The following is a 26,346-nucleotide window of genomic DNA, read 5'->3' as shown; positions in this document are numbered from 1 at the left end:
CAGCACTATTTACAATAGCCAGGACAAGGAAGCAACCTAAGTGTCCATCGACAGATGAATGGATAAAGATGTGGCATATATATACAATGGAATATTACCCAGCCATAAAAAGAAACAAAATTGAGGTACTTGTAGTGAGGTGGATGGACCTAGAGTCTGTCATACAGGGTGAAGTAAGTCAGAAAGAGAAAAACAAATATGCTAACATGTATATATGGAATCTTAAAAAAAAAAAAGGTTCTGATGAACCTAGGGGCAGGACAGGAATAAAGACACAGACGTAGAGAATGGACTTGAGGACACAGGGCGGGGGAAGGGTAAGCTGGGATGAAGTGAGAGAGTAGCATTGACATATATACACTACCAAATGTAAAATAGATAGCTAGTGGGAAGCAGCTGCATACATAGCACAGGGAGATCAGCTCGGTGCTCTGTGACCACCTAGAGGGGTGGGATCGGGAGAGTGGGAGGCAGAGGCAAGAGGGAGGGGATGAGGGGATATATGTATACATATAGCTGATTCACTTTGATTTTCTTTGTTATACAGCAGAAACTAAAACAACACTGTCAAGCAATTATACTCCAATAAAGATGTTAAAAAAAAGAATGACAAGAATAAGTCATTGTTTTATTGATAATGCATTTCACAAAATCAAAAAATTTAGACATGTAAGGGTCCCATATATCACCTAAATTCAAATAAATGTGTCTAAGTGAATAGTTTTGAATAGTAGATATAATTTCTGAAATAGGAGGTATGATATTTCAAACTTTGTAGAATATAGAGTGTTGAAATAATCTTTTAGAATATACTGAACATCTTGTCCGAAGAGGAGTTACCATGGGGAGACAGAGTAGGTTTACATGGGTTTGTAGAAAGAGAGAGACAGACAGATATGGTATTTCAACCAACACATTCTTAGTGATGACTATGAGTTTGGAAAGGAAAATGAATCAAAGAGAACCTGTTACTTCCAGCAATCAATTTTCGGGAACAGCTCTGTGAATGTCCCCCGAGTGTAGCCGCTGGCTAATCACATCGAAGGGGAAGAGACTCTGCCATAGAAGAGGATGCTGTTGGTCTTCTTGTGCTTGATGAAGAACAGGAAAGGGTGGTCACAATGGAAACTTTCTGGAATTCCAAGTGAAGTTTCACCAACTTCTACTCCAGTGGCAGCTGCGGCCTCCGTGCCCTCCTCATTCACCTCCACGAAGGACTTGTGGAGGACTTTCGACACCAGCAGATCCCGTGACCCGGTCATGCCAGAGAAGTCGGCTTTCCCCTCACTGAAGGCGTCCACCATCCCCAGCGCTTCCAGCGTGGCCTGGAGGTCATAGCTCTCCTCCACTTTGAACTGAGGTAGGTGTAAATTCACTTGTCTCTCCCTCATAATCTGTGGGCTTGTCCACTCTATTAACTTCTCAGCAGTGAGTTGATCTTCAAGCTATAACAATGGAAAAAGGAAAAACTGGCACGATTGTCAGTGGACATGGAGTCCCCCTTAACATTGGATTGAAACGTGGAAATCCTTTAACAGTAAACATAAATACAGGAGATTCAGTTGATATGGTTTTATCTGAGGAGGTAAAAATAACAGAGTCCTGAATATATATTATATAATCAAATAAATGTTCTTATATTTTCATGACTTTGTTATTTTTATGTATACATGTACACATTAATAATATATGCATATGTATAAATATGTATACAAAGGTATCTATGTATAATATATATGCACACATTTATGCAACAGAATGGTGAAATAAAATTAGTTGTAGAAGATGAGCCATCCACTTCTTAGGCTTGTTCTCTATTTCGTGCTTCACTTTCAAATAACCTCTTGTCAATGTCCTTTCGTCCATAAATTTTTACATAGTGCATTTACAACGTATAGCCTATTTTATTCCTTTTTCTTGCTTCATTTATTTGTAAACTTTTCCTGTATAGATATATGTTTCTGTAATCAAGTTTACACTGTTACATAATACTATCATTAAATTGATATTCAGTATATATATCTTTATTTAATATCTTTTAAGCATTCACTGCATGTCAGTCCCTAACCTAACCGAAGGTAATACAAACATGTACCATTTTTCCTCATTTAAAATTTTTCATTATTTTGAGCCACTTGTGTCCAAAAGCTTTTCCCCTGTTTAGACTTGTTGTTATAGGATAAAATCCTAGCACTGGGATTCCCTGTCATTGATAATGGGGAATTTAGAGCTGAAGCCGAAATATTCTGATGACTCTTCACATTTATTGCCATGTTGCTTTCCCTAAGAATTTCCAGTTTCCAGTGTTACGAGATATGTATTTTGAGTGTGGCAAGTTTACGGCCGCTTCTGCATCATCATCGACTATTACAGTAATTGCTTATGGCCTTTTATGGAATGTCCTTTTATGCCAGATATTGTTATTGATATTTTTACATATTAACTTTATTATAACAATGCTAACAGGAAAATTCTATAATCACCCCCTTTTTTGAAATCTTAGCAATGAGGCTCTGAATGAGGCTTTGGCCCATTTTGAGCACTTAGGGACCAAATACTTCAAAATTGAAAAGTGGGCATCAAGATAATCTATTTGTCCACGGTCTACAGAAGCACTGTGAATTAGTGGGCAATATGTAACCACTCTGTTTTTTTAATTTCCTTATTTTACTTGTGAGTGAACTTGCAAATATTTCTATGTGTCACCTATGTATGAGTGTTAATTTCCTTGTCTTCAAATGAGTGGACTGGAATATATCAGAGGTTCTTATGGTTGCAAAATAGTTCTGTGTGTATCTAGTTATATTTTTTTTGTGAACTGACATTCCATAGTTTCATCAGAAGAGTAATGTGACCTGTGAGGTACAGATACACTATGTGTACCATACTATAATCCCTAACGTATTGATTTTATTTTTTTGTTCTTTGCTTGAGCTCTGCCAGCCACTAGCACCAGTCTATGAGCAGCCCGTACGAGCAGTGTCTCACTAGGAATTTTAGCAATAGTAGGCAGCATTGGAGGTACCAGCTTTTACCTTCTGCAGACCATCTAGTTCATTGGGCAGCAGCACCATCATGCTTAGCTCTTGGCCTTTGTACGGTATTTCCAGGATCTTGACTTGCATGTCCTCCAGTGACGTGAAATTGAAATCATCGGTTTGTTTCATCATCTGCACAGATTTGCTTGTGTCCTGCAATAAATTCATGTGGCAAAAAATGCTAAGTGAGCATAAGTCAAAAAGAAAGATAATATTATTGTAATACCAAACACATCCCCCTTCTAAGATATGATCTCGGAAATCTGTGAATTAGAGACAAGAGTTTCTTCAAGGACTCCCAACGAAATAAAGTTAAAAAAAAAAAAGACAAGAAAATAAGCCTTGACAAATTCTGTCTTCTACCCGCAGCACCTATATATTAATCACTAGGTATTTAAATTTCACACTGAATGTGTAGCTATGTTATATTATATACATAATTTATAGACAATACCTTGTTCAGCCAAAATTTTTCGTCCCCAGTATTTTCTTTCTTAAATTTCTGGCACCACTGCCCTTTGAAATAGACTGCGTTCACCAGAACCAGAACGGTCAAGCTACCGAGAGAGTCTTTGGGAAAGAGATCCTTGATTTTTTCTGCAAAGAAAGAAAAGCAAAGGTTTGTCATGAAAGGCACAAGTGGTTTGTCTGGAAGATGCTTGGAGAGTTACAACTGATGATTAAATATTCACACAAATCACCACATTAGGGACTCTGTGCCCGATTGTTCACAAGGTGAAGCTTTCCTCATGGCGCCAGCCTGATGGAGTCGCCCTCATGCAGACCCCCCTTCTTCTGACTGGGAACGTGTTTGGTCTCTGTGGTGACATCAGTCACCTCACACTGAATTCTGATGAACTGATGTCAGCTGATCTTTCCACTGGTCAGTTTTCCCCCTCCCTCCCTACCACCCTCCCTGTCCCCTCAATAACCCCCACCCTCCCTTGTTTCCTCCATCCTTCCTTCTATTCTTTTCTTCTTCACTTTCTTCTTTGCTTTCTATTTTTTCAAACTGAACTCACTACTCAGAGGAAATGGGCCTGAATGTTCTTTAGGACAAATGACATGAACGCTAAAATTGAAAACATGTACTCAGACACCATTTCCCGGGGTGACTTTGTCTTCATTTGCCAGGTTGAGTTGCTGTAGGTTTGGCCTGTATTTAGGATGGGAGGTAGGATATGGTGCATGGAATGGAGACATCATCCAGCCGCCTTCCGTGGTTGGGGAGGACAGCTGTGAGCATCCCTGCAGGATGCGGGGATGGGGAAGTGGTCAGGTTGCTCCTGCTGCAGATGGCAGGAAGGGTGGTTTGCAGGAGAGCGGCTCGTTTCCCAGTTAACAAAGGATAAGGGAACCCTTTTAATATTATCTCTTAGGGATCACAATCCAGACGTTCAGCCTTGAATTTACAGAAAAAATGCGAATCAACATGAAGTTTGGCAGAGAGTTGGGATCCATAGAGATACTGTCACCCACAGACTCAGCTGAGTTTCCAGGTAGCTGGTCCTGGGATCCCTCCTGGGCTCCCCTTGTTTCTCTCCACACTGACGTGGACCATTCCACCCTCTGCAGTGCCCTCCTCCATCTTCTGTAATCTCATCTCACCCCGGCTCCTGGCACCCCATGCAGGGGCCAGCACAGCGTTCACACACAGCGGGGACTCTACAGTGATTTTTAAGGAGTGACTCTCTCATAACCTACCATTAGTTTGGCTTTCCACCCAGGAATTAATCATCTTCCGACTTTCTTCTGCAGCATTGACAAAATCAGCAGATTCCACACTGGCTAGGTAAAATTTCTTAACATTATCCATGTATGCCTATGGCATGGGCAGGAAGAAAGGAGGGATTAAGAGTAATTGGTCAGTAACTATGTAGGTATTCCCAGATTAAACTGTGTTCAGTGATGACCAAAGAGAGTACCTGAAACGATCCTTACACCCACTTCCCCGGTGGGTTGTCAGGCTCTGGGACACTCCAGTGGGGGGCGTCGTGGTCCAGGAGCTGAATGCCCCTGGGGCAAATGCTCCCCATGTGGGTCAGCCAGGCTCCTCTGCCTCCCCCTCCCCCATTAGGAGATGGGATCAGAGGACCCAGGATGCAGACCAAAGGTGTGACAGGTCATGAAACTTACCTGCAGAAACAGAAAAGTCTTTTCTCCATAGAGCCTGTTGGCTATGTTCAGCTCATAGGCCTCAGTGGATTTCTTTAAGTCAGTCAGAAGGTTTTGAAATTGATGATGAATATATCCTAGCTTTTCAACCTTCAAACACCAGAAAGTGAGCTCATTGGATTCTCATTGTACGTAAATACTACACCCCCATAGGTCTGTGAGCTCCGTCCCTAGAGTTTGGTATCCCCACGGACGACATTGGTTGCTACCTCCCCATATATGGTGTATTTTACCGGAAGTACCCTTCATAATCCTTCCATTCAATCTTCCAGGTAATTCTTCCTTCCTGCTCTAACACACTCCAGTCTTTTCTCTTTTGAACTAGAGATGCAGCACCATTCCACTATTGGATTGTGTTTTAATTGTCTCAAATGTTTTGGGACCAGCTAAAACTTAAACTCCTTTGAGCTAGAACCATAGTGCATCTCTAACAGTCATCAACTCTATGAGAACATGAAATTTGTATATTGCCCTATGTTATGGCATGAAGCCCTGTTTTACTCCTTGGAGGGATTACTCTCTAAGACCCTTTGATTGTGCTCTTTGGCTGTTCATTATGCCAGTCACTCTGAAGTAGGAGCAGTGTGTCTCTGGTACACTGCTAACAGCTGCACATCAGCATCTCTAAGTCTTTAGTTCAATTGACATGAAAATAAGAGAGTTCAGAGAACTAAGAAACTTCTCCAAGGAGACAGAGCCAATTTTTCAACTCACGCTTATCTCACCCAGAAACTTCCACTTGCTAACTAAGAGTTTTGGACTATTTAGGCTACCAACCATAATTCTCACTCAATCATTTTCCAAAATATAGTTGATCATATGCTTATTGCTCTTAGTCTAATTTAGGGGTTAATTAAAATTATATAATTTTAGCAACATATTGTGATTACTATAGTTATTATTATTCTATAATAATAATACATAACATTTATGGGGGTTTCTGTCATCCAGGCACTGTTGTCCTGCTTCACATGTAGTTGCATGTCTTGCAGCAGACTCTTTATTGCTCCTAGTTAATTTGTATGAAGTCAAATTGTGGCTCAGAGCAGTTGTATTTTGCCATGTTCCCCATCCCTGAACAGAAGAGCACAATTTGAAGCTCCTGGGTTCCCTGGTGGCCTAGTGGTTAGGATTCCGGGCTTTCATTGCCATGGCCCGGGTTCAAGCCCTGGCCGGGGAAGTGAGATCCTGCCAGCTGTGTGGCATGGCAAAAAAACTATTCTTCAGTTTGAAGCTCCTTTGGGTTTCAGAACCCTTGCTCTTAAGAACATGCTACTCTTCTTTCAAGAAAACAAATATATAAAATAAATAAGTACATAATATGATATGAGAAACAACTCTGTCCAATCTATTTTGCTTAAGATGTCCCCTAAAAATTGGCCTTTCCCTGTTTATCTGAAATTCCCAGTTTAAACTCTGACCCTCTTGGACATGTGATCTCCTTCTAGATTCAATGCTCTGTGACTCACGGGATCAACTGTAGTTCCTTCTCTTTTGTTCTCTGCGATTTCATTAAAGTGCAGGACCTGGAGGAGACAGAGAGTGGGACAAGGAAACTTTAGGGATCTATGTACCCCAGAGTAAATAAAAAAGAAAGAAAAGAAGGAAGGAAGGAAGAAAGAAAGAAGGAAGGAAAGAAAGAATGCAAACAAACAAACAAACAAAACAAAATGCCAAATCAAAAAAAAAAAAAAAAAAAAAACAAACCCAAAAAGAAAGAAAGAAAAAGAACAAAGAAATGTTCCATGCAAGCATTTGCTCCTTGAAAAACACAACCTGCGTGTGAAAAGCACAAAGCTGGTTGATCACCAGCCAGTTCAAAGAATCCTGATTCATTTTCATCCATTGCTGAGGAAACATGTAAAGATGACTCCCATGGATTTTAGTCAGTGCACCACTTCTACCTGAACTCTACCATTTAAAGCCTCACCTGTGGTCACTGGGCAGTCGTAGGGTTCTTCCCAGCTCCCAAGGGAAGTCTCGGCACAGGGAAGAGGTGGGGCGGATCACTGGGGGGAGAGCATATGCTCCCACAGGTCTGTGCCCGCCCAGTCATGGGGAGTTTGCAGCTTCCTGTGCTACCCCTGGGGACAGCCAGATCTGTGATCATCTGCACAGAAGCCGACAGAGAAACCAGGACAAACTGGTAAATGGAAAGGAAGCTGCGACCTACCTTCTGGATTTCTGATGCCGTGTGTTCTCGGGCCCCCAAGGAAGTCATGGCTAAGGCTGACATGATACTCAAAGGGGAAAAGAAGATATTTTCCTTCTCTGATTGTCTGATCTGTTGGAACAGATCGACTGCAAAGTGGATGATTGCTTCACCGAGTGAACTCATGGTGGCTTGATGTGGTCTGGAACTCCTGGAGAAGCATCAAATTTATATTATAATGAATTTTTTGGAGGGAAGGTTAGTCTGTAATAAAATTTTCATAAGAAATGCCTTACATGTGGGTTGTGGGATTCTGAAAACTATAGCTTCCTTCCTTTTACTTTTAAAGCTTTTTTCAATGTACATGTATATACTTCATAATTAGAAGACTATGGAAATAGTATTTAAAGAAAACTTTTGTGGGGACTTCCCTGGCAGCGTGGTTAAGACTCTGCACTTCCCATGCAGGATGGCGCAGGTTTGATCCCTGGTGTCAAGGAACTAAGATCCCACATGCCGTGTGGTGCGGAAAAAAAAAAAAAAAAAAAGGAGAAGAAAACTTTTGTGAAAACTAATAGAATATCTTTTCTTCCTTACTGGCTGTACTAAGACTGGGTAGAAAACGCATTATAACAGACCCAAGGCAAAGACTGACGTGTAACATCCCACCATCTCCCATGAGGCCCCTCTATGCCTTTTCCTTGAGGGGTCTGTGGGTACTGGACATCCTACCCCCCAATCACACTTCCTCTTCAGGGAGCATTTGGTTTTTGGAAATAAATAAATTACCTAAAGATTAAAGGAGATGAAAAATTGTTTTACTTTCGCCCTGGCTAAAGAATAAAATACAATTAGACAAAACAATTTAGATAAATGATGTAGCACACATCATTGTTATTATTTTCAGGAAGGATTCATGTAGTCAATCAGAGCTGCTGGAAGCACTTACCTGTGAGCCTGGAGGAAGCAGAGGTGGGCAGGCAGCCTGTGAGCTGATGCGCCGTGAATGGTCAGGTCTGGACTATATAACTCTCTCTTGCTGCCTCCCATCCCTCACAACAACTGGTATTTCAAGTAAAGCAGCTTCTGATTTCTTCACCAGGCTACCCATCACCTTCATGAGCATGAAGTCTCTATGAGTAAAGGCAAGATTATTGTTCTATTCTCGTACGTCCTTTTCACCTGCAGAAGAAATTGTGACCTGCGATCACTGGCTCATATGAAATGCATGTAGGTGCCTTTCCAACACCAAGGAGAATAAAGTTAAATTGTAACTTCTTCACATGCCATGAGCTACTGTGCCCAAGCAGAAATAATCCTTAAAATATCTTTCTTGTCTTACATGTTGAATTGTCTTTAAGACCACTTCTAACACCAACAATTAAAAAGCTTATATTTTCTATTTTATGTTCTGAAAGGGCTTCTCCAACCTGACCATTTCCTTCAGAATTATTCTGTATAACCAGGAAAATAGCTCCAATTCTCAACTTAAGAGATACTGGCGAAGTGTCTCAGCAGTAGTTGGAGAACAGGCATCATTTGCCTTCCCCTAAAGGCTGGACCTTGGCCGTGGTCCTCCCTGTGACCCCCATGCCCCTTGAAGCCAATCCCAGATGGCCAATGACTTCTACGGTCAGTGGGAAGCTCATTTTCCTGCAGTGTAATCAGCTCTCAGTGAGAAGGACAATGGATCCAAACAGGGGCCATTTTGGTGGCAGTATTCCAATTTTTTGTACAAAGATGTATCAGAAAAATAAATTGTTTGACCCCCAGAATTATCACATTTCTCGGTTAGACTGCTATTCATTACACCATCTTCAAATTCGTGGTCTTGAAAACAGAGTCAAATGCCTTTGAGAAAAAAGCAGGGAAAAGTGTTCTTTTGAATGCCATGGTTAAGTCTCTTATCATTGGAGCTGTATTCTCTTCGGGGCATGGCTATCTCATAGCAGAATAATATTAAAAACAGTTGAGTTTTACTGAGGGGGGTATGTATTCACTCATTTCCCTCTTTAACACCTTATTCAGGCAGATCCCTTTGTTCTCCCCATTTCACAGATGACAGAGATGGGGCCCAGAGTGGCTGAGTGGAAGCCCAGGTCTCTAAGTTAGTGAAGTGCACAGGTGAGGTATCCAGGCAGGCAGCTGGTTCAGGAAGCTGTGTGTGTGTCCACGCCCCACAGGGCAGTCTGTTGACGGACTCTGCTCTTTTAGTGACATAACTCCTTGTGTCTAAATGACAAGAACCTGTTTCTTCTGAACTTTCAAAAGAGATAATGTCCTCCTGCAAAATCTGAGGTGGTGGGAATGGGTCCCCCAAATGCTCCCCTGTGGGCCCCTCAGTCACTAGGAGGGAAGGCTGGGGTTCAGACACTCTTTTAGGGCTCCATCCAGAGACCACCAGGGGCAGAGAGTGGGGAGTGGAGTTGGGCTGGTTTCCTCGGTGGGTGTGACTCTGAGAGAGGGTCAGGTGCTCACTTTCCATTCCCTCACACTGCTCTATCCAGCTGGAATTTGGTAGAAATGGATCACTTTGAGAGGGGAAAAAAAGATGGAGAAAAGGAAGTGTTTTTCTCCAGAGGACACTGCTCCCTGTGGCATGGCTGTCAGGGGGGAGGGTTGCATTTCCAGGGTATCTGGCCCACTATCTCCCCTGCCACAGGTGTGGGATGTTTGTACCGTGGAGCAGCTTTCCAACAGAGATTATCACTCACATACAGTCAGCCCTCCATATCCATGGGTTCTGCACCCACAGAGTCAGTCAACCAGATGGAAAATATTCGGGAAAAAGTTCCGGAAAGTTCCAAAAAACAATCCTTATATTTGCCCCACACCAGCAACTATTTTACTTCATATTTACGACTCTTTACGTAGCCTTTACATTGTACTAGGTATTATCAGAAATCGAGAGATGATTTAAAGTGTAAAGAGAATGTATGTAGGTTATGTGCCATTTTATATAAGGTACTTGAGCATTCCTGTATTTGGGAATCCTTGGGGTGTCCTTGAATCAGTCTCCCGTCGATCCCAAGAAATGTCTGTAGTGTAAGTTTCAGCTTTTAAAAATGTATAAGTCATTGGTTTTTAGGCCAGTGACAAGGTTGTGCAACTATCACCATGATCTTTTCCAGAATAATTTCATTTCTCCGCAGAGAAGCTCCCTACATAGTTCTTTCTTCCCCCCGGTTTTTGGAAACCACTAATCTACTTCTTGTTTCTATGGGTTTGTTTATTCTGGATGTTTCATATAAATGGGATTGCACAGAGTGTGGCCTTTTCTATCAGGCTCCTTTCACTCAGTATAATATTCTCAAGGTTCATCCATGTTGCAGTATAAAATGGTGCATTTCTTTATATGACTCTATTATGCACCATTGTATGAAGTACCACTTTTAAAAAATCCATTCATGTGTGGATGTACATTTGGGTTTTGTGTACTATTGTGAGTAATGCCGACATGAACCCTCATGCAGAAATTTCAGTGTTGACGTGTGTTGTAATTTCTCAAGCATTTACCTACGAGTGAAACCCTGGGTCAATGGCAAGTCTATGTTTGATTTAGAAGAACTGCCAGACTGCCTTCCCCAGAAGCTGCACCATTTATATTCCCACCAGACTATGATGGCAGCACGTGTTTGTGCTGTTCTGATTCTCTGCAGGTCTCCAGCACTTGTTACCGTCTTTGGTCCTTTTTAACACCTGCCAGGAACAGAGTCTGTAGTCTCAGCACGTCGCTTATTCACAGGAAGATTCACCTACAACAAGGTCCCAGAAGCACAGGGGATGGAGACACGAGGTGAAGGGAAGAGGAGATCTGTGTTTCTCAACCTGAAAGATGATTCTGCCTGATCCCCCAGCCCCCAGCCCTGCTGCTCTTAGGGCTCCTCTGTCGATATGTGTGCAGTGACCCCTGAGTGATACTGTAGGCCAATGATCCCTGAGCTGGGACCGGGTGGGGCTGAGTGAGGATGTACACTGTTGGCGTTTGATGAAGGAATTAAGTCCCAAAATAGAGGGAAGTAAGACAAGATCCAAGATGAAAAATGACAAACACGAGGAATAGGAACTTCTAGTCAAGGTTGCATCACAGGCCACTGGGTTTCTTTGGGCTCAAAGAGAAAGGGATCTGACCTCCATAGACAGTAGCAAGAAGCTCAGCCTGGGCCTGGAGGAAGCAACAGGGGGACAAAGTAGGACAAATGGACTCAAGGGAACTACTGACTAAGCTGATTCTTCCTGTGACTAAATTACGGAGGTTTGTCATGCAGAGGTTGGCTTTGAGGAAAAGGCACTAATTGATAAGGACCAGGAATTTGCATAGATTTAGAGAGAACTTGGGTTACTTCAAATAAGAAACCATGTCATGCTTTTTTCGCCCTCTTTATGAAAAGTGCTTCTGGCGTGTAATAGACAAGGTTATGACACCGTGATGTCATACAGTGTCATAGGAGACTCAGCAATTCTCAGAAATTTTTGCAATCAGTACTGGCCAACCTATGTCTTTGGGTATTTCTTAAATATACACCAATATCATTGTCATTAGGAATCCACGAACCCAATACAACTGAAGAGCAAATGACACTTTCTGGAACCATCCTGCTGTTTCCAGTTCCTTTATAGGTGGGTTAAGAAATAGCTCTTCTGTTTTTCTATATCTTACTTCCTTGTGAAGGGTGTGAAGATATGTCAGCATTATTGAATTGCCCTTCCTAGGGTGCATTTTATTTCTTCCTTCTTGCAAAATAGGTTGTTGTTCCTGTTTGCAGGTAAACTGGTTATTGGAGAAGATCCTTTGAGCATCCAGTAATTGGATATCTGCCAATTACAGTATCCACTACAGATATAGATGTAGATATACATATGTACGTTGTGAATAACATCCAAACAGGATGAATCAGTTTTGCCTTGATTTTCGTGAGTTAGGGAATGGTCTCACATGTAGGTATGTCATGGAAGATCGAGACAATTCATGTCATCTCCACCTGTCCCCCCCATTTCCATGCCTCCAACTCCACCCATGACACTCATCCTACTCTGTGCTCATCACCATTCAACTCTGTTACCTTCTGATCTCTTACAAGTCCCTCTTGTTTCATCTTGTCTTTCCTGTTCTGCTGCCAATAAACCTATTGTATTTTCTCCCTTTTCCTGTGACTGAGCCGCTTCCTCCTTGCTTTATCTGAAATATGGATTTTCCCCATGACTGCATGTCCCTTGATCTCTCCTTATGGGCAGCTCCTCATTCTCCCATTACATACTGTAAAGAAAAGAAAACATGGTCCTCTGGTTCTCTTGTTTCCACTATCTTTTCTAGCCATTGTTCTCTCTCTGTCTCAGTGTCCCTTTTCCAGTTTCTGGCCATGCAGGTATTTTACCCTGTGCCCACCTACCATCTTGTATGTTATTCTTTGATATTCACTAAAAATCAGTTGCCCCTCCACCATTTATGGTTTTGCTCTTCTTGCCAAGTGTGTCCAGTGTTCTGGGTGACTTCAAAACTTTTATTCCATAGGCATGGGACGGAATCCATGCTTATTTTATGTTACATCTCTATTCCTGTTGAAGCTCCTCCTTTGTGAAAATCTTGTCATGTCTTTTGTCCTTTTGTTAATTGGATCCATGAGCTTTCTTATCTATTTGGATATGCTTTTCATATAAGGAGACATTAATTATCGCTGATGCCTGTCACTGGAGTATGAATGGAGATGGAGAGTTCTAGAGGGAAGAAGGAATTTGATTACATGGGATATTGTGTGCTGGGGATTTTATTTTGCTTCTCCAGTTTCACCCTTCACTGGCTCAACCTCCCCTGGTCCTAGAAGGCAGAGATGCTGGGAGACATAATCCGGGTCCTTCTCCTCTAGGGAACCTTGCATCTGGCCTGTGAGAGGAAGCAAGAGTAGACTCGCAGCTGGATGAGTGCAGGGCGCTCGGTCACCTGCTTCCTCTCAGCGAGGTTGCCACACAATGGCTGCATTTCTTTACCAAAGGCTGCAGATCTTATCGGGCAGCTTTTCTGCAGCTACAGCTACTTTCTCTGGATTTTGGTCACCATTCCTGCCCTTGCCATGTGCTTCTAGGGGTGGCAATGTCTCCCTACAGTTGCTAGCCATGGGTTGCTTCACCATCCTTTCTTGGTTTCTCTTAGCCCTGACCATACTTTGTATAGTCCCTTTGTTAAACTTTCCTGAATTACCCAATTTGACTGTGTCATTTGTTTTCTGCTAGAGCCTTGACTATTACGGTAAGTAAATGGCTTTGGGAAAAACATCTTGGAATGGAATTTTTGGGATCAGGTTGGTCCCATATTGAGAAGAAATGTGCTGAGAGGAGATGGGGGAGTGGTGTAGGGCAAGGCACATGTAGCACCAAATTCGGGATGGAGGTAAGACGTGAAGTGCAGGTGTAAGACGGGTGTTGGGACATCAGAGGCTGTGGTGCTTAGTAGCTATTGTGACAAGTTGTGGGATCAGCTGCTTTGTTATGATGGGCGTGGGAAAGTCATTCAGCAGAAATTGAAAAACAATGTTAAGGGAGAGAGTAGGGTGGCAGGGAGAGAAGGAGAGGGAGAAAGAGAGGGTGAGAGAGCTTAGAAGGGAGGAAACTGGACAGGGAGAAGGAGAGACTGAAGCCGCTGAAGTGGACGGTGCGTCATGGAACCATGACAGTTCCCTGTATGTGAGGGTGGGAGGCTCCCGCTAAGGCCAACGGCTTCTAAAACAGTGGTCTTCACATGAGAGTGATTCTAACGCTGCCTGCAGAGCTGTTTCTATTGTATGAGATTTTCAACATCGCAAGTGTGTGTGTTCTCCTCCCCAAAATTTATCTGCCTAAAAATGTCCTGTGTTCACAGCGGCAGGTTTCCTTACTCTACCGCATTTCACAAAAGAAAAACAAATTGTCACCTCCTTCACATCTTACTGATGAGAGGTGCCCGGGAGCAACAAAGACAAAGCTCTTTTACTGATTAATCAAGACACACAAACCCACTCATAGGGCTTCTGCCTCCCCTATTTTTTACCGATTCCTATAACGTGTGAAGAGTGGGATGTCAGAAGGGTAGTATTTTAGCTCGCATTTAGGCATTCTGAATTAAGAATATACATAAATTAAGGCAAGGTGACAGTGGGAGTAATGACAATTTTTCAGTAATAACATAACTTCTTCTTCTCTTTCACTGTTGTCTAGATTGGGTTCCTTTGGAGACTCAACCAGAAGAGCACCTCAAAAACTACTGAAAATAAGAATGCTTTTTCCACCCATGTGTTTACACATGACAAATTCTTTTCTGCTGTTCCTGATACTTAATCAGGCACAAGAAAATCGGACTACCATATGACCCAGCAATCCCACTACTGGGCTATACGCTGAGAAAACCATAATTCAAAAAGAGTCATGTACCACAACGTTCACTGTAGCACTATTTACAAGAGCCAGGACATGGGAGCAACGTAAGTGTCCATCGACAGATGAATGGATAAAGAAGATGTGGCACATATACAGAACGGACTATTACTCAGACATAAAAAGGAATGAAACTGAGTTTATTTGGAGTGAGCTGGATGGACCTAGAGTCTGTCATACAGAGTGAAGTAAGTCAAAGAGAAAAACAAATACCGTATGCATACGCATATGTATAGAACCTAGAAAACTGGTACTGATGAACCTAGTGGTAGGCCAGGAATAAAGATGCAGACGTTGATAACGGACTTCAGGACACAGGGGGCGAAGGGGAGGCTGCGACATGGTGAGAGAGTAGCATTGACATATATACACTACCAAATGTAAAATAGATAGCTAGTGGGAAGCAGCCGCATAGCACAGGGAGATCAGCTCGGTGCTTTGTGATGACCTAGAGGGGTGGGACAGGGAGGGTGGGAGGGAGGCTCAAGAGGGAGGGGATATGGGGATATATGTATACATATGGCTGATTCACTTTGTTGTACAGCAGAAACTAACACAATATTGTAAAGCAAATATACTCCAATAAAGATATATATAAAAAAAGAAATACCAAAAAACTGGAAAGTTTACTGGGTTATAGAGGTTTAAGATATTTTGGATAAAAGCCATGAAGAATACCTATGAAATTTCATGCCGATATGGTTTGTATTGTTCAACTAATATAAAAAATCCGTTTCATCAATCCCATCATAAATATTTTCTCCTATGGAAGTGACTCCTCATTTATTTCATCTCTAAAAATGTTTAATGACTCAACCTGCTATTAACAAAGTTCAAGATTCTATGTCAGACGCAGAACCAATGAGTATTTAGCAGTATCCATATTTATCTTAAGTGAAAAAGCACAGAGAAATTATGCTGCGGTTCATCTCATCAAGATATGGTATTTCAATAAAATATTAGATTTCGTGTTTAATAAGTATTCATTAAATTTTTGTATTTTTTCCTTCGTATTTCCCATGATCGTATTGCTCCGTTTCGAAGGTCTCTCTTGTAATGAGATGTAACTACTCTCACTCATAGTATAAAATTGTCATATAAGTGGAATTATATAACATGTACATTTTCTGTTCAGCTTCTTTTTTGCACAGCATAGTGTGTGGGAGTTTTATCCATGTTGCTGCAGGAATCAGTAGTTTCTTCCTGTTTACCTCTAAGTGCAATTCTTTTGTTTGTAATTGTTCACCAGCTGTTAAAAATTTGAGGTCTTGCCAGCGTTTTGGTTGTTAAAATAAGGCTTCAATGAACATTTGCATACTAGTCCTTTTGTGGCGAATGTATTTACATGCCTTGGGTAAAATCAAGGTGTGGAATAACTGGATCATAATTACTGTATCAGTATACGTTTAACTTTGTAAGAAAGTACTGATGCATGTCTGTTTGTACACTTGAGGAAGACTTTCTCTAGAATTGCATTGCTCAGCCATGAAGATTTACAATTTTCTGGAGGGACATCACCCACATGGCAGTGTAGGAGACCCCAGCCTCCACTCCCCCTCAGAGGTCAACAATGAGACACCTCTCCTTGAACAAAAACAACTCACAAACAAGAAATGGTAATGTGATAGAGGTGTCAGCCCAAGCTGTGGTGGTGGCCATTTTGCAGAAAATAAGTGTGTCAAATCCACACGTTGTACACCTTCAACTCACTCAATGTTATGGGTCAATTATATCTCAATAAAGCTGGAACAAATAAAATTGCATGACTGTTTTCTGAAGTGGTTGCAGCTTTTGGGTCCGAACCAGTGGTGTAGGAGAGCTCTGGTTGATCTACGTTCTCTCCACACGGGGTTTGACCAGTCTTTGTGTTTTAACTTTGGCCACTCCAATGGGGACGAGGTGGTATCTTGTGGGGAGGTATTTTGTATTTACATGTATTTCTTTATTACACTTCTATTATATTTATTTTTATTTTTAAAACCACATAACATGTTGATTTTTACTACTTTCCATTCAAAAATAACTTTATTGATGTATGATTGATATAGAAAGTGCCGTACATATTTAATGTATGCAACTTCATGAGTTTTGAGATGTGTATACATATGTGAAACCATCATACTAATCTATGTATTAAGTATATCCATCACCTGCAAAAGATTTTTCCTGCCCTAAGAAAAGTTATGTTTTAGAAAATAACAATTGTCAATCCTTGTCCTTTATATTTTGGTGTATTTCAGGGTCATATCTTGGCATTCCTTTCTTCTCACTTTATTCTCTCCCAGTATGATCCCATCTTTGCCTTTAGCTACAGTTACCGTATTTCTCTCAGTATCTCTAAAATTTATATCATCTCTATTACTTACCAGTTCATATCCCAGTTCTGAGTTCTAGACTCTTAAATTCTTGACATGGGTTACAGAGCATTTCATGTTTTGGTAACAGCTCACCTCTTCAACCTCATCATGCTCTACAATTTTGAATTTTCATATATGATAATGTATTTCTAAATTACCTTTTCTACGTGTGGTGGGTCACTTGCACTTTGCTCAAAAGAAGAAGAAAGGAAAAGTAACAAATGACAAAAATGACAAGAAAATGGGAGAAAATATTTGCAAAGGAAGCAACTGACAAAGGATTAATCTGCAAAATATACAAGCAGCTCATTCAGCTCAATATCAAAAAAACAAACAACCCAATCCAAAAATGGGCAGAAGACCTAAATAGACATTTCTCCAAAGAAGATATACAGATGGCCAAGAAGCACATGAAAGGATGCTCAGCATCACTAATCATTAGAGAAATGCAAATCAAAACTACAATGAGGTATCATCTCACACCGGTCAGAATGGCCATCATCAAAAAAATCTACAAAGAATAAATGCTGGAGAGGGTGTGGAGAAAAGGGAACTCTCTTGCACTTGTGGTGGGAATGTAAGTTGATACAGCCACTATGGAGAACAGTACGGAGGTTGCTAAAAAAACTAAACATGGAACTACCATATGACCCAGCAATCCCATTACTGGGCATATACCCTGAGAAAACCATAATTCAAAAAGAGTCATGTACCACAATTTTCACTGCAGCACTATTTACAATAGCCAGGACAAGGAAGCAACCTAAGTGTCCATCGACAGATGAATGGATAAAGATGTGGCATATATATACAATGGAATATTACTCAGCCATAAAAAGAAACAAAATTGAGGTACTTGTAGTGAGGTGGATGGACCTAGAGTCTGTCATACAGGGTGAAGTAAGTCAGAAAGAGAAAAACAAATATGCTAACATGTATATATGGAATCTTAAAAAAAAAAAAAGGTTCTGACAAACCTAGGGGCAGGACAGGAATAAAGACACAGACGTAGAGAATGGACTTGAGGTCACAGGGAGGGGGAAGGGTAAGCTGGGACGAAGTGAGAGAGTGGCATTGACATATATACACTACCAAATGTAAAACAGATAGCTAGTGGGAAGCAGCTGCATACACAGCACAGGGAGATCAGCTCGGTGCTCTGTGACCACCTAGAGGGGTGGGATCGGGAGAGTGGGAGGCAGAGGCAAGAGGGAGGGGATATGGGAATATATGTATACATATAGCTGATTCACTTTGATTTTCTTTGTTATACAGCAGAAACTAAAACAACACTGTCAAGCAATTATACTCCAATAAAGATGTTAAAAAAAAGAATGAGAAGAATAAGTCATTGTTTTATTGATAATGCATTTCACAAAATCAAAAAATTTAGACATGTAAGGGTCCCATATATCACCTAAATTCAAATAAATGTGTCTAAGTGAATAGTTTTGAATAGTAGATATAATTTCTGAAATAGGAGGTATGATATTTCAAACTTTGTAGAATATAGAGTGTTGAAATAACCTTTTAGAATATACTGAACATCTTGTCCGAAGAGGAGTTACCATGGGGAGACAGAGCAGGTTTACATGGGTTTGTAGAAAGAGAGAGACAGACAGACATGGTATTTCAACCAACACATTCTTAGTGATGACTATGAGTTTGGAAAGGAAAATGAATCAAAGAGAACCTGTTACTTCCAGCAATCAAGGTTCGGGAACAGCTCTGTGAATGTCCCCCGAGTGTAGCCACTGGCTAATCACATCTAAGGGGAAGAGACTCTGCCGTAGAAGAGGATGCTGTTGGTCTTGTTGTGCTTGATGAAGAACAGGAAAGGGTGGTCACAATGGAAACTGTCTGGAATTCTACTTGAGTAATGAACAGCTTCTATTCCAGTCGCAGCTGCGGCCTCCGTGCCCTCCTCATTCACCTCCACAAAGGACTTGTGGAGGACTTTTGACACCACCAGATCTCGTCTCCCGGTCATGCCTGAGAAGTCGGCTTTCTCCTTATTGAAGGCGTCCACCATCCCCAGGGCTTCCAGCGTGGCCTTGAGGTCATAGCTCTCCTCCACTTTGAACCGAGGTAGGTGTAAATTCACTTGTCTCTCCCTCATATTCTGTGGGCTCGTCCACTCTATTAACTTCTCAGCAGTGAGTTGATCTTCAAGCTATAACAATGGAAAAAGGGAAAACTGGCACGATTGTCAGTGGACATGGAGCCCCCCTTAACATTGGATTGAAACGTGGAAATCCTTTAACAGTAAACATAAATACAGGAGATTCAGTTGATATGGTTTTATCTGAGGAGGTAAAAATAACAGAGTCCTGAATATATATTATATAATCAAATAAATGTTCTTATATTTTCATGACTTTGCTATTTTTATGTATATATGTACACATTAATAATATATGCATATGCATCAATATCTATACAAATGTATATATGTATAATATATATGCACACATATATGCAACAGAATGGTGAAATAAAATTAGTTGTAGAAGATGAGCCATCCATTTCTTAGGCTTGTTCTCTATTTCGTACTTCACTTTCAAATAACCTCTTGTCAATGTTCTTTTGTCCATAAATTTTTACATAGTGCATTTACAGCGTATAGCCTACTTTTATTCCTTTTTCTTTCTTCATTTATTTGTAAACTTTTCCTGTATGGATATATGTTTCTCTAATCAAGTTTACATTGTTACTTAATACTATCATTAAATTGATACTCAGTATATAAATCTTTACTTAATATCTTTTAAGCATTCACTGCATGTCAGTCCCTAACCTAACCTAAGGTAATGCAAACATGTACCATTTTTCCTCATTTAAAATTTTTCATTATTTTGAGCCACTTCTGTCCAAAAGCTTTTCCCCTGTTTAGACTTGTTGTTATAGGATAAAATCCTAGCACTGAGATTCCCTATGTCATTGATAATGGGGAATTTAGAGCTGAAGCAGAAATATTCTGATGACTCTTCACATTTATTGCCATGTTGCTTTCCCTAAGAATTTCCAGTTTCCAGTGTTACGAGATATGTATTTTGAGTGTGGCAAGTTTACTGCCGCTTCTGCATCATCATCGACTATTATAGTAATTGCTTATGGTGTTTTATAGAATGTCCTTTTATGCCAGATATTGTTATTGATATTTTTACATATTAACTTTATTATAACAATGCTAATAAGAAAATTCTATAATCACCCCCTTTTTTGAAATCTTAGCAATGAGGCTCTGAATGAGGCTTTGGCCCATTTTGAGCACTTAGGGACCAAATACTTCAAAACTGAAAAGTGGGCATCAAGATAATCTATTTGTCCACGGTCTACAGAAGCACTGTGAATTAGTGGGCAATATGTAATCACTCTGTTTTTTTAATTTCCTTATTTTACTTGTGAGTGAACTTGCAAATATTTCTATGTGTCACCTATGTATGAGTGTTAATTTCCTTGTCTTCAAATGAGTGGACTGGAATATATCAGAGGTTCTTATGGTTGCAAAATAGTTCTGTGTGTATCTAGGTATATTTTTTTTGTGAACTGACATTCCATAGTTTCATCAGAAGAGTAATGTGACCTGTGAGGTACAGATACACTATTTGTATCATACTATGATCCCTAACGTATTGATTTTATTTTTTTGTTCTTTGCTTGAGCTCTGCCAGCCACTAGCACCAGTCTATGAGCAGCCCGTACGAGCAGTGTCTCACTAGGAATTTTAGCAATAGTAGGCAGCATTGGAGGTACCAGCTTTTACCTTCTGCAGACCATCTAGTTCATTGGGCAGCAGCACCATCATGCTTAGCTCTTGGCCTTTGTACGGTATTTCCAGGATCTTGACTTGCATGTCCTCCAGTGACGTGAAATTGAAATCATCGGTTTGTTTCATCATCTGCACAGATTTGCTTGTGTCCTGCAATAAATTCATGTGGCAAAAAATGCTAAGTGAGCATAAGTCAAAAAGAAAGATAATATTATTGTAATACCAAACACATCCCCCTTCTAAGATATGATCTCGGAAATCTGTGAATTAGAGACAAGAGTTTCTTCAAGGACTCCCAACGAAATAAAGTTAAAAAAAAAAAAGACAAGAAAATAAGCCTTGACAAATTCTGTCTTCTACCCGCAGCACCTATATATTAATCACTAGGTATTTAAATTTCACACTGAATGTGTAGCTATGTTATATTATATACATAATTTATAGACAATACCTTGTTCAGCCAAAATTTTCCCTCCCCAGTATTTTCTTTCTTAAATTTCTGGCACCACTGCCCTTTGAAATAGACTGCGTTCACCAGAACCAGAACGGTCAAGCTACCGAGAGAGTCTTTGGGAAAGAGATCCTTGATTTTTTCTGCAAAGAAAGAAAAGCAAAGGTTTGTCATGAAAGGCACAAGTGGTTTGTCTGGAAGATGCTTGGAGAGTTACAACTGATGATTAAATATTCACACAAATCACCACATTAGGGACTCTGTGCCCGATTGTTCACAAGGTGAAGCTTTCCTCATGGCGCCAGCCTGACGGAGTCGCCCTCATGCAGACCCCCCTTCTTCTGACTGGGAACGTGTTTGGTCTCTGTGGTGACATCAGTCACCTCACACTGAATTCTGATGAACTGATGTCAGCTGATCTTTCCACTGGTCAGTTTTCCCCCTCCCTCCCTACCACCCTCCCTGTCCCCTCAATAACCCCCACCCTCCCTTGTTTCCTCCATCCTTCCTTCTATTCTTTTCTTCTTCACTTTCTTCTTTGCTTTCTATTTTTTCAAACTGAACTCACTACTCAGAGGAAATGGGCCTGAATGTTCTTTAGGACAAATGACATGAACGCTAAAATTGAAAACATGTACTCAGACACCATTTCCCGGGGTGACTTTGTCTTCATTTGCCAGGTTGAGTTGCTGTAGGTTTGGCCTGTATTTAGGATGGGAGGTAGGATATGGTGCATGGAATGGAGACATCATCCAGCCGCCTTCCGTGGTTGGGGAGGACAGCTGTGAGCATCCCTGCAGGATGCGGGGATGGGGAAGTGGTCAGGTTGCTCCTGCTGCAGATGGCAGGAAGGGTGGTTTGCAGGAGAGCGGCTCGTTTCCCAGTTAACAAAGGATAAGGGAACCCTTTTAATATTATCTCTTAGGGATCACAATCCAGACGTTCAGCCTTGAATTTACAGAAAAAATGCGAATCAACATGAAGTTTGGCAGAGAGTTGGGATCCATAGAGATACTGTCACCCACAGACTCAGCTGAGTTTCCAGGTAGCTGGTCCTGGGATCCCTCCTGGGCTCCCCTTGTTTCTCTCCACACTGACGTGGACCATTCCACCCTCTGCAGTGCCCTCCTCCATCTTCTGTAATCTCATCTCACCCCGGCTCCTGGCACCCCATGCAGGGGCCAGCACAGCGTTCACACACAGCGGGGACTCTACAGTGATTTTTAAGGAGTGACTCTCTCATAACCTACCATTAGTTTGGCTTTCCACCCAGGAATTAATCATCTTCCGACTTTCTTCTGCAGCATTGACAAAATCAGCAGATTCCACACTGGCTAGGTAAAATTTCTTAACATTATCCATGTATGCCTATGGCATGGGCAGGAAGAAAGGAGGGATTAAGAATAATTTGTCAGTAACTGTGTAGGTATTCCCAGATTAAACTGTGTTCAGTGATGACCAAAGAGAGTACCTGAAACAATCCTTATGCCCACTTCCCCAGTGGGTTGTCAGGCTCTGGGACACTCTGGTGGGGGGCGTCGTGGTCCAGGAGCTGAATGTCCCTGGGGCAAATTCTCCCCATGTGGGTCAGCCAGGCTCCTCTGCCTCCCCCTCCCCCATTAGGAGATGGGATCAGAGGACCCAGGATGCAGACCAAAGGTGTGACAGGTCATGAAACTTACCTGCAGAAACAGAAAAGTCTTTTCTCCATAGAGCCTGTTGGCTATGTTCAGCTCATAGGCATCAGTGGATTTCTTTAAGTCAGTCAGAAGGTTTTGAAATTGATGATGAATATATCTTGGCTTTTCAACCTTCAAACACCAGAAAGTGAGCTCATTGGATTCTCATTGTACGTAAATACTACACCCCCATAGGTCTGTGAGCTCCGTCCCTAGAGTTTGGTATCCCCACGGACGACATTGGTTGCTATCTCCCCATATATGGTGTATTTTACCGGAAGTACCCTTCATAATCCTTCCATTCAATCTTCCAGATAATTCTTCCTTCCTGCTCTAACACACTCCAGTCTTTTCTCTTTTGAACTAGAGATGCAGCACCATTCCACTATTGGATTGTGTTTTAATTGTCTCAAATGTTTTGGGACCAGCTAAAACTTAAACTCCTTTGAGCTAGAACCATAGTGCATCTCTAACAGTCATCAACTCTATGAGAACATGAAATTTGTATATTGCCCTATGTTATGGCATGTAGTCCTGTTTAACTCCTTGGAGGGATTACTTTCTAAGACCCCTTGATTGTGCTCTTTGGCTGTTCATTATGCCAGTCACTCTGAAGTAGGAGCAGTATGTCTCTGGTACACTGCTAAGAGCTGTACATCAGCATCTCTAAGTCTTTAGTTCAATTGACATGAAAACAAGAGAGTTCAGAGAACTAAGAGACTTCTCCAAGGAGACAGAGCCAATTTTTCAACTCACGCTTATCTCAACTAGAACCTTCCACTTGCTAACTAAGAGTTTTGGACTATTTAGGCTACCAACCATAATTCTCACTCAATCATTTTCCAAAATATAGTTGATCATATGCTTATTGCTCTTACTCTAATTTAGGGGTTAATTAAAATTATATAATTTTAGCAACATATTGTGATTACTATAGTTATTATTATTCTATAATAATAATACATAACGTTTATGGGGATTTCTGTCATCCAGGCACTGTTGTCCGGTTTCACATGTAGTTGCATGTCTTGCAGCAGACTCTTTATTGCTCCTAGTTAATTTGTATGAAGTCAAATTGCAGCTCAGAGCAGTTGTATTTTGCCACGTTCCCCATTCCTGAACAGAAGAGCACAATTTGAAGCTCCTGAGTTCCCTGGCGGCCTAGTGGTTAGGATTCCGGGCTTTCATTGCCATGGCCCGGGTTCAAGCCCTGGCTGGGGAAGTGAGATACTGCCAGCTGAATGGCATGGCACAAAAACCATTTTTCAGTTTGAAGCTCCTTTGGGTTTCAGAACCCTTGCTCTTAAGAACATGCTACTCTTCTTTCAAGAAAACAAATATATAAAATAAATAAGTACATAATATGATATGAGAAACAACTCTGTCCAATCTATTTTGCTTAAGATGTCCCCTAAAAATTGGCCTTTCCCTGTTTATCTGAAATTCCCAGTTTAAACTCTGACCCTCTTGGACATGTGATCTCCTTCTAAATTCAATGCTCTGTGACTCACAGGATCAACTGTAGTTCCTCCTTTTTTGTTCTCTGTGATTTCATTAAAGTGCAGGACCTGGAGGAGACAGAGAGTGGGACAAGGAAACTTTAGAGATCTATGTACCCCAGAGTAAATAAAAAAGAAAGAAAAGAAGGAAGGAAGGAAGAAAGAAAGAAGGAAGGAAAGAAAGAATGCAAACAAACAAACAAAAGAAAATGCCAAATCAAAAAAAAAAAAAAAAACAAACCCAAAAAGAAAGAAAGAAAAAGAACAAAGAAATGTTCCATGCAAGCATTTGCTCCTTGAAAAACACAACCTGCGTGTGAAAAGCACAAAGCTGGTTGATCACCAGCCAGTTCAAAGAATCCTGATTCATTTTTCATCCATTGCTGAGGAAACATGTAAAGATGACTCCCATGGATTTTAGTCAATGCACCACTTCTACCTGAACTCTACCATTTAAAGCCTCACCTGTGGTCATTGGGCAGTTGTAGGGTTCATCCCAGCTCCCAAAGGAAGTCTCGGCACAGGGAAGAGATGGGGCGGATCACTGGGGGGAGAACATATGCTCCCACAGCTCTGTGCCCGCCCAGTCATGGGGAGTTTGCAGCTTGCTGTGCTACCCCTGGGGACAGCCAGATCTGTGATCATCTGCACAGAAGCCGACAGAGAAACCAGGACAAACTGGTAAATGGAAAGGAAGCTGCGACTTACCTTCTGGATTTGTGACGCCGTGTGTTCTCGGGCCCCCAAGGAAGTCATGGCTAAGGCTGACATGATACTCAAAGGGCAAAAGAAGATATTTTCCCTCCCTGATTGTCTGATCTGTTGGAACAGGTCGACTGCAAAGTGGTTGATTCCTTCACCGAGTGAACCCATGGTGGCTTGATGTGGTCTGGAATTCCTGGAGAAGCATCAAATTTATTTTATAATGAGTTTTTTGAAGGGAAGTTTAGTCTGTAATAAAATTTTCATAAGAAATGCCTTATATGTGGGTTGTGGGATTCTGAAATCTATAGCTTCCTTCCTTTTACTTTTAAAGCTTTTTTCAATGTACATGTAAATACTTCATAATTAGAAGACTATGGAAATAGTATTTAAAGAAAACTTTTGTGGGGACTTCCCTGGCAGCGTTCTTAAGACTCTGCACTTCCCGTGCAGGATGACGCAGGTTTGATCCCTGGTCAAGGAACTAAGATCCCACATGCCGTGTGGTGCGGCAAAAAAAAAAAAAAAAAAAAAAGGAGAAGAAAACTTCTGTGAAAACTAATAGAATATCTTTTCTTCCTTACTGGCTGTACTAAGACTGGGTAGAAAACGCATTATAACAGACCCAAGGCAAAGACTGACGTGTAACATCCCACCATCTCCCATGAGGCCCCTCTATGCCTTTTCCTTGAGGGGTCTGTGGGTACTGGACATCCTACCCCCCAATCACACTTCCTCTTAAGGGAGCATTTGGTTTTTGGAAATAAATAAATTACCTAAAGATTAAAGGAGATGAAAAATTGTTTTACTTTTGCCCTGGCTAAAGAATAAAATACAATCAGACAAAACAAATTAGATAAATGATGTAGCACACATCATTGTTATTATTTTCAGGAAGGATTCATGTAGTCAATCAGAGCTGCTGGAAGCACTTACCTGTGAGCCTGGAGGAAGCAGAGGTGGGCAGACAGCCTGTGAGCTGATGCGCCGTGAATGGTCAGGTCTGGACTATATAACTCTCTCTTGCTGCCTCCCATTCCTCACAACAACTGGTATTTCAAGTAAAGCAGCTTCTGATTTCTTCATCAGGCTACCCATCACCTTCATGAGCATGAAG

At 41.2% G+C, this 26,346-nt stretch overlaps 1 protein-coding gene across 4 annotated transcripts; it reads right to left on the bottom strand.

Moving 5' to 3' along the window:
* Positions 1-607: 607 nt before the first annotated feature.
* On the bottom strand, positions 608-26,293 carry LOC309610657 (serpin B3-like). Of its 4 annotated transcripts, none has more exons than XM_082353758.1 (8): positions 26,166-26,293; positions 25,236-25,425; positions 6,683-6,739; positions 5,175-5,303; positions 4,743-4,860; positions 3,493-3,635; positions 3,036-3,191; positions 608-1,445 (listed from the first exon to the last, which is right to left on the bottom strand). In XM_082353758.1, the coding sequence occupies exons 1-8, from the start codon at positions 26,264-26,266 to the stop codon at positions 1,035-1,037; spliced, it is 1,305 nt and encodes a 434-aa protein (XP_082209884.1). In that variant the 5' UTR covers positions 26,267-26,293; the 3' UTR covers positions 608-1,034. The 4 variants fall into 4 exon arrangements, with proteins under 4 accessions (XP_082209884.1, XP_082209883.1, XP_082209882.1 ...); XM_082353757.1 differs by lacking the exon at positions 25,236-25,425 and adding an exon at positions 7,387-7,576 and having other exon boundaries at positions 26,166-26,281; XM_082353756.1 differs by lacking the exons at positions 25,236-25,425; positions 26,166-26,293 and adding exons at positions 7,387-7,576; positions 8,315-8,525.
* Positions 26,294-26,346: the final 53 nt, after the last annotated feature.

The sequence above is a fragment of the Balaenoptera borealis genome (assembly GCF_965194805.1).
Source record: "Balaenoptera borealis genome assembly, chromosome: 14".
NCBI classification, from domain to species: domain Eukaryota; kingdom Metazoa; phylum Chordata; class Mammalia; order Artiodactyla; family Balaenopteridae; genus Balaenoptera; species Balaenoptera borealis.
This window is presented reverse-complemented; position numbering and strand designations above follow the sequence as displayed.